At 43.6% G+C, this 13,013-nt stretch overlaps 1 protein-coding gene across 2 annotated transcripts in view; it reads right to left on the reverse strand.

The window, feature by feature from the left end:
• Positions 1 to 8,804: 8,804 nt before the first annotated feature.
• Positions 8,805 to 13,013, reverse strand: part of LOC129824384 (EMILIN-3-like) — a 42,371-nt gene continuing 38,162 nt past the window's right edge. The window contains exons 5-7 of one of the 2 annotated variants that reach the window (XM_055883972.1): positions 12,483 to 12,833; positions 9,879 to 12,195; positions 8,805 to 9,323 (exon numbers count right to left, since the gene is read on the reverse strand). In XM_055883972.1, coding sequence (XP_055739947.1) covers positions 11,065 to 12,195; positions 12,483 to 12,833 — 1,482 coding nt within the window. In that variant the 3' untranslated portion in view covers positions 8,805 to 9,323; positions 9,879 to 11,064. Of the gene's footprint in view, positions 9,324 to 9,878; positions 12,199 to 12,482; positions 12,834 to 13,013 lie in introns of both variants that reach the window. The other variant, XM_055883971.1, reaches the window with a different exon arrangement.

The raw sequence follows: 13,013 nt of genomic DNA on the forward strand, positions 1-13,013 counted from the left end.
CACCTTGAATGGAACTGCAATCTGTCCTTGTGACCAGCAGAGGGTGGTAGGTACCTACAGACCACAGCTTGTTGGACTTAACCTCTGACAAAATAAGTACTAAATATAAGGCATCCTATTTGTCTTTAAATAATATTGCATTTTAAATTATAGTAGCGTATGGGTGACTAATACATAATATACATACAGTATTGTCAGCATGGCAACCAAATATTTGATAAATCAAATAATTAGTCATAATATGATCGGATTTAGTCTGAACAATAAAGTACAGCAGTCTGGTTGGTTATTGAGACATGGATGATACAGGGTTGCCATAACAATACACAGGCATACAATACAGCAGTCTGGTTGGTTATTGACACATTGATGTGCATTGATACAGGGTTGCCATAACAATACACAGGCATACAATACAGCAGTCTGGTTGGTTATTGAAACATGGATGATACAGGGTTGCCATAACAATACACAGGCATACAATACAGCAGTCTGGTTGGTTATTGAAACATGGATGATACAGGGTTGCCATAACAATACACAGGCATACAATACAGCAGTCTGGTTGGTTATTGAAACATGGATGATACAGGGTTGCCATAACAATACACAGGCATACAATACAGCAGTCTGGTTGGTTATTGAGACATGGATGATACAGGGTTGCCATAACAATACACAGGCATACAATACAGCAGTTGAGTATAAATTGATGTAACCTTTAGGGGTAGATTTGGGATGGAACATTACTCTACCATAGGGCTAGGTGGAGCTTTCATCCTATTAATTACACCAATGAATTATTTTGTAATCTAAGAAGTGCAGCTAGGTGACTGCTCTGTGTGCCGAGTGTTTTGTGTGCAGCAAATGGGTGTGCGTGTGCAATGGGTGTGTGCCTTTGCAGCGTGTGTATGCATTTGTGATGTGTGTATGTGTGCCTTTGCAACAGTGTGTGCCTTTACAGCATGTGTGTGTGCCTGTGCAGTGTGTGTCCGTGCAGTATGTGTATGTGCCGGTGATGCGTGCTGCACCTTGTGCCGTTGGTTTCCCTCAGAGACAGTGGACTCACAGCACCCCTCATCACCCAGCATCACCAGGACATTCTGGGCTATATTTAGACTGGGATAACAGCTAGACCCATGGTATGCTAAAATTGGACCTGGTTCAAAGTGAACACCATAGCAGCCTAAATTAAACACCATATGTGACCGACTGCCTCGATTCGGTCTTTTTTATTTTTTTATTTTTTACATTGGATATAAGTAAAGACTCAGGGCTAGAAATTGTATATAATAACCTGCAATTGAGGAACAATGTCCAAGTAATTTTGCTTTGAAAGTTGATCAACTTGTAAACCCCACTTTTGAGAAAATGGCCTGTGAATGTTTTGGTACACCTATTGGAGAGCTCTTCCTTCTCTGCAACCATTTAGCATTGTTAACACCCACTTAAGCTTTAGCCTCACCCATCTCTTTAAAAACTGTTTCACCGAGTCGTGGCTGAACGACGACAGGAATAACATAGAGCTGGCGGGTTTTATGCTTTTTTGGCAGGATAGAACGGCTGCCTCTGGAAAGACAAGGGGTGGCGGTCTGTGTATATTTATAAACAACAGCTGGTGCACGAAATCTAAGGAAGTCTTGAGGTTTTAATCACCTGAGGTAGAGTATCTCATGGTAGACCACACTATTTACCAAGAGAGTTTTCATCTATATTCTTCGTAGCTGTCTATTTACAAAAGGAAAACGCTCATCCAGAGGCGGCGCTCCTAGTGGCTGGGGACTTTAATGCAGGGAAACTGAAAACCGCTTTACAGCATTTCTATCAGCATGTTAAATGTGCAACCAGAGGGGAAAAAAACTCTGGACCACCTTTACTCCACACACAGAGACGTGTACAAAGCTCTCCCTCCATTTGACAAATCTGACCATAATTATATCCTCCTGATTCCTGCTTACAAGCAAAAATACAGCAGGAAGCACCAGTGACTCGGTCAATAAAAAAGTGGCCAGATGAAGCAGATGCTAAACTACAGGACTGTTTTGCTAGCACAGACTAAAATATGTTCCGGGATTCTTCTGATGTACACCATATCAGTCACTGGCTTCATCAATAAGTGCATCAATGACGTCGTCCCCACAGTGATACCCCACAGACATAACCCCAACCAGAAGCCATGGATTACAGGCAACATCCGCACTGAGATAAGGGGTAGAGCTGCCGCTTTCAAGGAGCGGGACTCTAACCCGGAAGCTTAAAATATGCCCTCTGACGAACCATCAAACAGGCAAAGCATCAATACAGGACTAAGATTGAATCGTACTACACCGGCTCTGATGCTTGTCGGATGTGGCAGGGCTTGCAAACTATTACAGACTACAAATGGAAGCACAGCCACGAGCTGCTCAGTGACAATAGTCTACCAGACGAGCTAATTTACTTCTATGCTCACTTCGAGGCAAGTAACACTGGCAAGTGTCTTCACTGACATTTTCAACCTCTCCCTGACTGAGTCTGTAATACCAACATGTTTCAAGCAGACCACCACAGTCCCTGTGCCCAAGACCACTAAGGTAACCTGCCAAAATGACAACCGACCCATAGCACACACATATGTAGCCATGATGTGCTTTGAAAGGCTGGTCATGGCTCACATCAACACCATTATCCCAGAAACCCAAGACCCACTCCAATTTGCATACCGCCCCAACAGATCCATAAATGATGCAATCTCTATTTTACTCCACACTGCCCTTTCCCACCTGGACAAAATGAAGCCCTATGTTAGAATGCTATTCATTGGCTACAGCGAGGGCGTTCAACAACACAGTGCCCTCAAAGCTCATCACTAAGCTAAGAACCCCAGGACAAAACACCTCCCTCTGCAACTGTATTCTGGACTTCCTTGAAGGGCCACCCCCAAGTGGTAAGGGTAGGTAACAACACATCCGCCACACTGATCCTCAACACGGGGGCCCCTCTGGGGTGAGTGCTCAGTCCCCTCCTGTACTCCCTGTTCACTCATGACTGCATGGTCAGGCACAACTCCAACACCATCATTAAGTTTGCCAATGACACAACAATGGTAGGCATGATCACCGACAACGATGAGACAGCCTATAGGGAGGAGGTCAGAGATCTGGCCGTGTGGTGCCAGGACAACAACCTCTCCCTTTCAGGAAAAGGAGGACCGAGCACACCCTCATTCTCATTGACGGGGCTGTAGTGAGAGCTTAAGTTCCTTGGTGTCCACATCTCCAACAAACTATCATGGTCCAAACACACCAAGACAGTCATGAAGAGAGCATGGGAAAGCCTATTCCCCCTCAAGAGACTGAAAGGTTTTGGCATGGGTATCCAGATTTCAAAAGGTTCTACAGCTGCACCATCGAGAGCATTCTGACTGGTTGCATCACTGCCTGGTATGGCTACTGCTCGGCCTCAGACCGCGAGGGTAGTGCGAACGGCCCAGTACATCACTGGGGCCAAGCTTCCTGCCATCCAGGACTTCTATACCAGGCGGTGTCAGAGGAAGGCCCTAAAAATTGCAAAGACCGCAGCCACCCTAGTCATAGGGTGGCTGCGTTAGACCATGTAACGCTTTTACAACATACAGAAGTGCGCTGGTTATCAAGGAACAAAGTATTGACACATTTTAAAGTTAAAGTTTTCTTTACTGACCATCATTTTCACTTGTCTGACCACTTGCATGATGACGAGTTTCTCACACGACTGGCCTATCTGGGTGATGTTTTTTCTAGCCTGAATGATCTGATTCTAGGATTACAGGGACTCTCCGCAACTATTTTCAATGTGCGGGACAAGCTGAGGCTAAGACCAAGACGTTGTATCTCTTTTCTGTCTGCATTAAGAAGGACAACACACAGGTGTTTCCATCATTGTATGATTTTTTGTGTGCAAATTAACTCAAGTTTACAGACAATGTCAAATGTGATATAGTGAAGCACCCGAGTGAGCTGGGTGCTCAATTACACAGGTACCTTCACGAAACGGACGACACAAACAACTGGATTCGTTATCCCTTTCATGCCCTGCCTCCAGTCCACTTACCGATATCTGAACAGAGAGCCTCATCGAAATAAGCGGTTCTGTGAAAATTGTTTTTAATCAGAAGCCACTGCCAGATTTTTGGATAGTGCTACACTCAGAGTTTCTAGCCTTGGCAAATCGCGCTGTTAAGACACTGATGCTATTGGCAACCATGTACCTATGTGAGAGTGGATTCTCGGCCCTCACTAGCATGAAATTTAAATACAGGCACAGTGTGTGTGGAAAATGATTTAAGACTGAGACTCTCTCCAATACAACCCAACATTGCAGAGTTATGTGCATCCTTTCAAGCACACCCTTCTCATTAACCTGTGGTGAGCTATTCATAATGTTTGATGAACAAATAATGTTTTATATGTAAGATGGCTAAATAAAGAGCAAAATGATTGATGATTATTATTTGTGCCCTGGTCCTATAAGAGCTCTTTGTCACTTCCCACGAGCCGGTTTCTGACAAAAACTCACACTCATTCTTATTTTTAATAAATGTATCATATAGTGTGTGTGGCAGGCTTACAATGATGGCAACAACAAAAAACATTTGAGAGTGCACTGACCCTGGTGCTAGAGGGGGTATGCAGCTGGAGGTTGAATGTTTGAAGGGGTACGGGACTATAAAAAGTTTGGGAACCACTGGTTTAGCTGGTAGTGGTAAATATAAGGATTGCGGCCACAGATTAAGTCATTAGCGAGTGGCACATGTTTAGCCTTTGTGTGTATGTCCGTGTGTGGGAACAGTCTGAATACTGGCTTTTGTTTTTGGGTGGTATGCTGCTATATAATACCTCACACACTAACATAAGCTGAAAGTGCATTTACCGCACAAAATATCTTGAGCGATTCAAGCTCTTCGTCGTCTTCTCGGATGCGTGTGTGCTCGTGCACATTTGTTTTTGTGCCTGTGTGTGTTAGGCAGTGTTTATTTGAGTGATTTGTTCTGTAACACAGTACTGTAGTAATATCAGATGTAGTCTTATTGTTGTCTCTTAAAAGGCCTATATTCCAACCCACCATGTCTCTCTGTGTTCCCTTAGCCTCCATATACAGCTACCTCATTTCACACACATCACCATGTGGAAACATTGACTTTCTTCAGATGTATCGTTTGGGAAAAAGACAACAGTTGAAATAACTGCTCATTTTCAGTTCCCATGGTAATATGACCGAGGCGGGACCTCCTTTTATTTATTTTATGGATTACTTCCTGTGATGGATTTCGTTGTGGTTGATATTGTGATGAGGAGAGTTGCTGTGAGACAGGCTGTGTTAGAAGCACTGAAACGTAGTGTTAGTGTGAGACTATGAGAGTCCAGACTGTGTGGAAGGATGTTCCAAATCAACTGCTAGCCCCTAAACTCTATACACTTAGATCTAAAAGAATTGTATAAGTATAACCAAAATGGTAACAGCTCCACCATGCCTTTTAATTTGCTAGTTGGATTGTCTGCCATATTGCTTAAACCTTTCCAATCCTGTCAGATCTACGAACGTCCATAGAGATTAGGGTCTATGGGTTGATTTGGGATTTGACAGGTTTATTAATCTGCTGAACAGACATTGTGGAAGGAGATGCCTAATCAGAAAGTGCTTGATGTCACTTCCTCCCACTAAGCACCTTCAATTTCCTGATCTGTAATCAGTGGTGCTGATCTGCTCGACCTCTGATTGGGGGAGCCACTAATTACGTGCGACATGGAAACCAATCTGCACTTAGATAGCTACAGGAAGTACCCCTCTTATTGGTTCATCAAACCTTCCTCTTTTTAACATCACCCAACCTGAAGCAGGTGTTTACCTATTGTAGCCAATTTGGAGGTGCTAGTTTCTAAAGTCTTCCTCTCTGAGTGTGTTTGATTGAAATGGCGGAGCCTGTCAATGCCAGGGGCCATCCACAAGAGACTGTTGTTTTTGCATGAAAAGATGGTTTGTTTTCAAGCACTGATACGAGACCTGCTCAGAATGGCTCAGGCTGAGTTTGTAGGCCAGGATGTTCCGATACAAGTCGAAAGGTTTACAAGCCTGATGGAAGAGGTGGAATAAAATGCAGCAGTGGTACTGACCTGAAAGCCTGGGTTTGAATCCCCCTGGTGTCAGCTCTAGCTAAACCCCACCCCAGCTCTTGAGGCCTGTAGCCACTGGTTCTCTTCCTTTGCCTTGAACCAGAGAGTGACTTAGACCTGGGAAACAAAGTGAACATGCAGTATTCTCTGGCCTGTCAGTGACATCGGTTGGTCTTTACAGTGCTGCAGCCCTCGAGGACTAGGACTGGGGACACCTGGGTTTAGGTTGTTCTTACTGATCTTGTGTTAGTATGTTGTAAACCCAGAGCTTAGCCAGGTGAGTCGCTGTGCTCCAAGGCCCCTGTCTTGTCAGGCTCCACTCTGTCCTAGGAGAGCCATGATCTGACTCATCTGACCCATTCTGTGCCCGTCCAAACGAAGGGCCCAGTGCTGCTCAGCTTTGGTATAGCTAACCTCTGTTATTACACATGTGATATTTTGGATAATCTGGTAGGTGACCTGTTGCAGAGGTCAGCACTGACTAACTGGCAAGTCTTAAAAACCTTTAAGCCTTAAAAACCTCTTTCATTTATTTCTGTGTTTTCAAACAAGTTTAAATGGTTCATAAAGTGAATCTATTTAAATGAAATACAAAAATCTACATATCATATAAATGTCTATATTGTATTGTCCAATATTATTGTGTCTTGTGTTTTAGAAAACATAAACAAAAAGGTCTTAAATCACTAAAGATGCTACCTTAACCAACAAGAGTTTAGAACGGTTTCGCTGAGGATTATCTGGTGTCATGGAACTACTAAACCTAATCAGGCTACCTACTGTAGGGACTTTCACATTATTAGTTCCTCACTCATTTTAAATAAGGACTAATGTGAGTGGTTAGTCCATCAGCTTTAGAGCCTATCAGAATTCTCGAATAGTTTGGTATTACAAATGCTTTCCCCTTGTCATGCAGTAGAAGATATTGCATGGAATCTAGATAAGTGGGTCAACTCAGCAGGCTAAAGGGTTTTAAGGTGTAGCTTAAAGTTGGTACTACATCAGCTTAAAACACGACCAACTCCAGATCCCACATCCCCAATAGGTGTTTCTATTAAAGCAAATTAAAATATGAATACACAACTACATTATAAAGATGTCTTTCTCTGACAATTGGATCAGCGTGGTCCGGGTTAGGGGATAACTTGTCTAGTTAAATAAAGGTTTTAAAAAATAATAGAAGAAAAAATAAATAATTGTATGGAGTTTATTTCTCCTTGAATTGAAGCCATCTGAAGCCAACTTCATGTCAGCCTTACTAATGCAGATACACAAACAGATTAACGTATCTTTTGATTATTGTCCATTTCTGATGGAGATTTTATTTTTTACCATCGTTGTTATTGTCAAAGTAAGCTAATAAAATTAATCCATGTTGCCCTGAAATTATTATACACACGTAGAAAAAAAGGTTTGCTAGGCTGTTCCCATAGCATAATCCTTTTGGTTCCGGGTAGAACCCTTTTTGGTTCCTTGTAGAGCTCTCTGTGGAAAGGGTTCTACATGGAACCAAAAGGGTTCTTCTATGGGTACAGCTGCAGAATTATTTTAGGTTCTAGATTATACACTAGGACATTTTTTTCTAAGAGTGTAGTTTGGGGGGGGGGGGGCATTGGTTCAGAAAAGCGCTAGAAAGAGGGGAGGAGGAAGGAGAAGAGGAAAAGAGAGTGTTCAGAGCTGTAGCCTGCCCATCCTTTCTCTGACTGCATCCTTAAATAAAATGTAAATTCTCTCACCCCACCAAAATAAGGACTCACAGTTAATCTTTGGTTCTCATTGTAATATCTTGGCAACTTCCAACCATTCTTTAAAACAAGGATTGACAGTTCATCTTTGGCGACTTCTAACCAGTGGTCTGTGATACGTGCTGATGCATTAAACCTGCTGACAGTGCAGCTCTCGTGCGCTGAGTCAAATCCTATCCCTCTGTTTACTCTCTAGTCCACCTGACATGAAAAAATGTTCTTCTTCTGTGAAGTGGGGGATATTAGTCCCTGACTGTCCCTTTGTGTTGGAAATACCACTGAAATACTAAAGAACAAACCATAAAATCTCTGTTATGAGAGAATTTGAATCCTCCTGCTGGTTAATCTTAGAACTGCATCAGAACATGAGAAATTAGATTTTTTAAATATATTTTTTTCTTTCTTTCTTTTACAAGTGCCAGTCTGTTTTTGCTATTATGTCAACTCCCTGGAAAGAGCACAAACAGATCCGGACCAGGCTACTAACAAAACACTTCAGCATACTAATATTATGTCTTAGACATCAGAATGACCAGACAATAAACCACAACACTTTAAAAGTAAAAATAGCCTTTGAATGACCAAAACATCACCCAGAATATTTTCACGCTATTAAAATCTCAGAATTGAAGAAATTACATCCATTTTCTCTCATCTCTAACTATCAGGAAGCCTGAAAGAACAGTCTGAGTGGGCAGAGAGATTCTATATACTCATATGACCTCTCCTTGATTGACAGCTCTTTGAAATGCCCTTGTGGTCACTGCCAGGTAACAAGGTAAACAATGGGACAAGTCATTCCAAGCCTAAATAGTATGCCTCAACCCATAGACATAAGGGAATGTACATGAGAACAGCATACAATAAGTGGACTGGACAATTTATTGGTGCCTCTGCATTAGCATTATAAATGACAATATGGTCAGGATTGTATGTAATGATCAGACATTTATTTTATATTCTATGATAGGCCAGCATAGCAAAAAGATCAACAAGAACACTCATGAGAAATAATGGTGAGACATAATTTGACATAAGATACATCATTAGATAAGTGCCTGATATAGGCACCCGGCCACCCTACAGTGTGCATGACCCATTGATTTGTGTAATTTGTAACACTCATCTCTTGTCCGAATGCTTTTTGTTGTTGTTTTTATAACAAAATGTGATATCATATCATGTGAAAGTTAATTACTTATGATTCAGGAAATACAACTACAGAGATTGATGGGGAGGCGAGAGGAACCCATATACCCCACTTCAATCAAGCAGGCTTCAGTCACCCACGTGTCTTCAGTCACCCTAAAGATTGAAGCGGGAGACAACAGCTGACACTGGGCAGACCGGTGTCCTGCGATGGACAGCTCGCATAGCTTCCTCACCTATGGAGCTGGATCAAAGGCGATCTCATTGAAGAGGAGACCCAGGAGCCCGTCTACACAGCCTGTCATGTTTTTGAAAAGGGAAATGTTTGTTAAATGGGTAGTGAATTGTATTTTATGGTTCTATAAATTCGTTAATGTAGCAATCTACTCATTCTACAATGTGTTTTCTGGTGTTTTTTTATTTGAAATATGCAATATTTGGTTGTGGAGTTCTTGTGAAACTTTTCAATGTTTGTATTGTGAATTGCTCAATTGAGGCAGATTTGAAATGAATAACTATAATCCCCCCCCCCCCCCCCACACACACACATCATCATGACTTGCCCCAATGACAAGATACATCAACTTTAAAACAACAACCGCACAATGAAATGACAAAATATTAAATTCCTTTTGTGGACAACATTCCTTCGGGGCAGCTGTGTGTTCTAAGACTAAATGTTGGAGGCTTAGGGATGAAAAATAAAAACCATATACTGTAGTGACTCAGCTGTGTTATGGAAAATATACTGTTTGCAAGTCAAAACAGCCACAGTTGCATTATTTGACGTTAGCCCTACGATCCCCAAAAATGTTGGCTACCGTGTCAGACAACATCAAACTCGGATACTTACATTACGGTCAGCGCTTGCAATGATGGTACAGCATCCGTATTCAGGACTAGCTTCGTGGCACGACTCATCCACTGTTCTCCCCAATTGGTAAAGCTCCAGCCTGTCCACCCGAAATGAAAAGCAGCCACTGCTTTCTTGATGTCTTCATTCTTCGGGAAGATAGCGGAAGGTTCATTGTACACTATGGCATCCAGTCAAAACATAGTGTGCTTTTGCCCGACATGCTAGTAAGTAGCTTGCTAGCTAACAGTCACACAACAGATGAAAGGTTATCACCATCTGTGGTCGTACGTTCTGTTTGAGCTAGATACTAGCTTGTGGTTTGTTAACAAAATCAAGGCGTAGGCGCACGTTATAATATGTTAATATGATAAGACGCTACCGTTGGTGTTTTACACTTCTTGCTTTATGTGACGTTGCATAAAGCCGGAAGTACATCCTTGGTTATGCCTGTCCAGAGATATTAGAGAAAGGAGTATCTGGCTTGCCTACTGAATCCAAGTGTTTGACACCGGTGGAAGGGACCAGTAACTTTATGATCAAACTTTATCAATGTAGAAGCTACAGTCATTTTGATGCTGTTCGGGACCTTTAAGGAGAAATACTAAAAAAAATGAATGTTAACAAAATGTATAGCACCTTTCATATTGACATACAGTATTTTTAAAGGACAGTCCACACTGAGAGTAGCGTGTGCTTGCAGGGTAGAACTGGGCACACACACTGGTTGAATCGACGTCGTTTCCACGTCACTTCAATCAAATTACGTTGAACAAATGTGGAATAGACGTGGAATAGACGTCGGTGCCCAGTGGGATATCATTTGCTTTGTTTTTGTTATTAATTTTTCACAAATATTTCTAATACAGTATAACAATGCAGTCATCTTTTCTTCATATAAGTTAAAAAGTCAGTTAATATCAATATAAAATGTGAAAACAAAACTATAAGAAAAAAACGAAATGCCCCTTTAGAAGAAAAACTTGAGGGAAAATATTGGCCAACTATACAACCAAGGGTGCATTTCAATAGCTTCAAATGGCCTATTCTACTCATCTCCTCTCCTTCACTGATCTGAAAATGCAGGATAGGTGAAGTAAATCTGTTCTCAAGTTTCCCATTTGAGCAGATGAAGGAGAGCAGAAGATGAGAGGACATACACACGTCTTTCTCCGTAGCACAAGTGTTACTGGTCTCCCTTCTGATTGGCTGAGCCCTTTCCGACACAGTCTTTAATTTCTCCCTTCAGTTCGGCCAGCTGTGTAGTGTGACTGGCCATCCTTCCTTTGACCTGTGACAGGTGCAAGTCTGAGTGTCTCTCCAGCTCTGTCCTGATCCTCTCTAGGTTGTCCGCCAGCTCCCCCAGGCTACCACACTGTCCCTCCACCTGGGCCACTCGACTATCCACCTCCTCCACCTCCCTCTGCACCCCCAGGGCCGTACTCCGGCAGCCCTGCAGCTCCCCAGCCAGTCTCCTCCTCAGGCTCACCAGCTCCCCCTTCAGCTGGGCTAGTCTGTGCTCCCCGGCCCCCAGGAGGTAGGCCTGGCGCCCCACCAGCTGGGTAATACCCTGGACCTGGGTGGCTAGCTGATTCTCCTTGTGTGTCCACGTGGCGTTAGCATGGCCCACTTCTTTAGTGAACAGGCTAACAGAGTTCCTCAGGCCCTTCAGGGTGCGGTTGACAGAGTTGACTTTGATCTTGAGGAGGGTGATCTCTCCCTGGACAGCGCCTTCCTCGTCCTCCTGGGCAATGCGGTTCAGTAGGGTCTGCAGGGTGGTATTGAGACGGTCCAGCTGGTCAGCATGGGAGTCCAGACGGCCTGACACCTTCTTCTCCACCGCCTCACACTCCTCCACTAGGCCTGTCCGTGCGCCTCCTCCAGGGGTAGTGGCGTGGGAGCAGGAGGAGGTGCAGAGGAGCTCCAGGTCTGTGAGTTTCCTCTGGATGCAGTCCAGGTCTCCTTCCACCCTCCTCCTGACTGTCTCCAGGGCGGGCATCACCTGACCCTCCAGCAGAGCTGGGGCGGTGGCGTTACTCAGCTCCTCCAAAGCCACAAACGCCCTCTCCTCCAGGGACTTGAGCTTGTCCTTCAGCAGGGTCTTGAAGCCGTCCAGACCCCCAGGCACCTTGCCAACCCCTACGTCCCCAGACTCGGTGACATTGAGCCTGGCGTCTATGTCTTCCAGACGGACCTCTGTCAGGGTCTCAATGTGGATGGTCTGGTCAGTGAGAGCAGCCTGAAGCTCCCGCTGGGACTCTGTTAAGCCCTTCACTGACTCCTCTAGCATCAACATCCTCTGCGATAGGCTGTTCACCTGCTGGGACAGTCACATGTCAGGCATATAGTGTAGCAATAAGACATTTTGCAAATATTTTAGTAATACACGTAATACAAGTTTTAGCCATTCAGCAGATAATATTTACCTGAATATTTCCTATTTTTCATTGAATAACTGTAACCCAATTTTCATACTGCATTTTTCAAGGTGTGTATGCCCATAACATTTGATGTGGTAGCTAGGTTTTGAAGTATTGATGCATTTTTGTTTCCTCAATAAAAACATGTCCAGTAGCATTGAGAAACACCAAAGTTCATTGGTACCTGTCCACAGCAGCTCTCAGTGAGGGTGAGTCCCTGTATCTGTGCCTGCAGAGTACCCAGCTCCTCTCTCAGTCCAGTTTCTCTGCCGTCCAGAGACTGCTGTATGTGCTCCTGGCCGTTCATGTGTTCATTATGGCACTGCCTCTGGACTTCTCCTATCCTCTCCTCACACCGGCTCTCCAGGCCAGACAGACGCCTCTCGAAGCCGTCCAGGATGTCAGCACGGACACCTGCTAGTTTAGCATCCAGCAGCTCCTCCAGGATGGAGGGAGAGACTGACCCAGTGATGGGCCTGCCAATCGCAGCTTCCAACAGCTTTTTCAGCTGCCCTTCATGACCCAGAACCATGCCCTGAGGAAAGACAATGGTTTGGCTTCAGAAACACCTCAAATTCTTTCAGCTATAGATATACAGAATCTCAGTGTGAGATTCAGAATGTTACCAATCAGCAAAAGTTATATTATTGATTTAGACATCTGCTTGTTTCTCTACATTTCCATAAGCTAGCATAAACCAGTCTAATATCATTAA

The sequence above is a fragment of the Salvelinus fontinalis genome, chromosome 26, assembly GCF_029448725.1.
Source record: "Salvelinus fontinalis isolate EN_2023a chromosome 26, ASM2944872v1, whole genome shotgun sequence".
Taxonomy (NCBI): Eukaryota; Metazoa; Chordata; class Actinopteri; order Salmoniformes; family Salmonidae; genus Salvelinus; species Salvelinus fontinalis.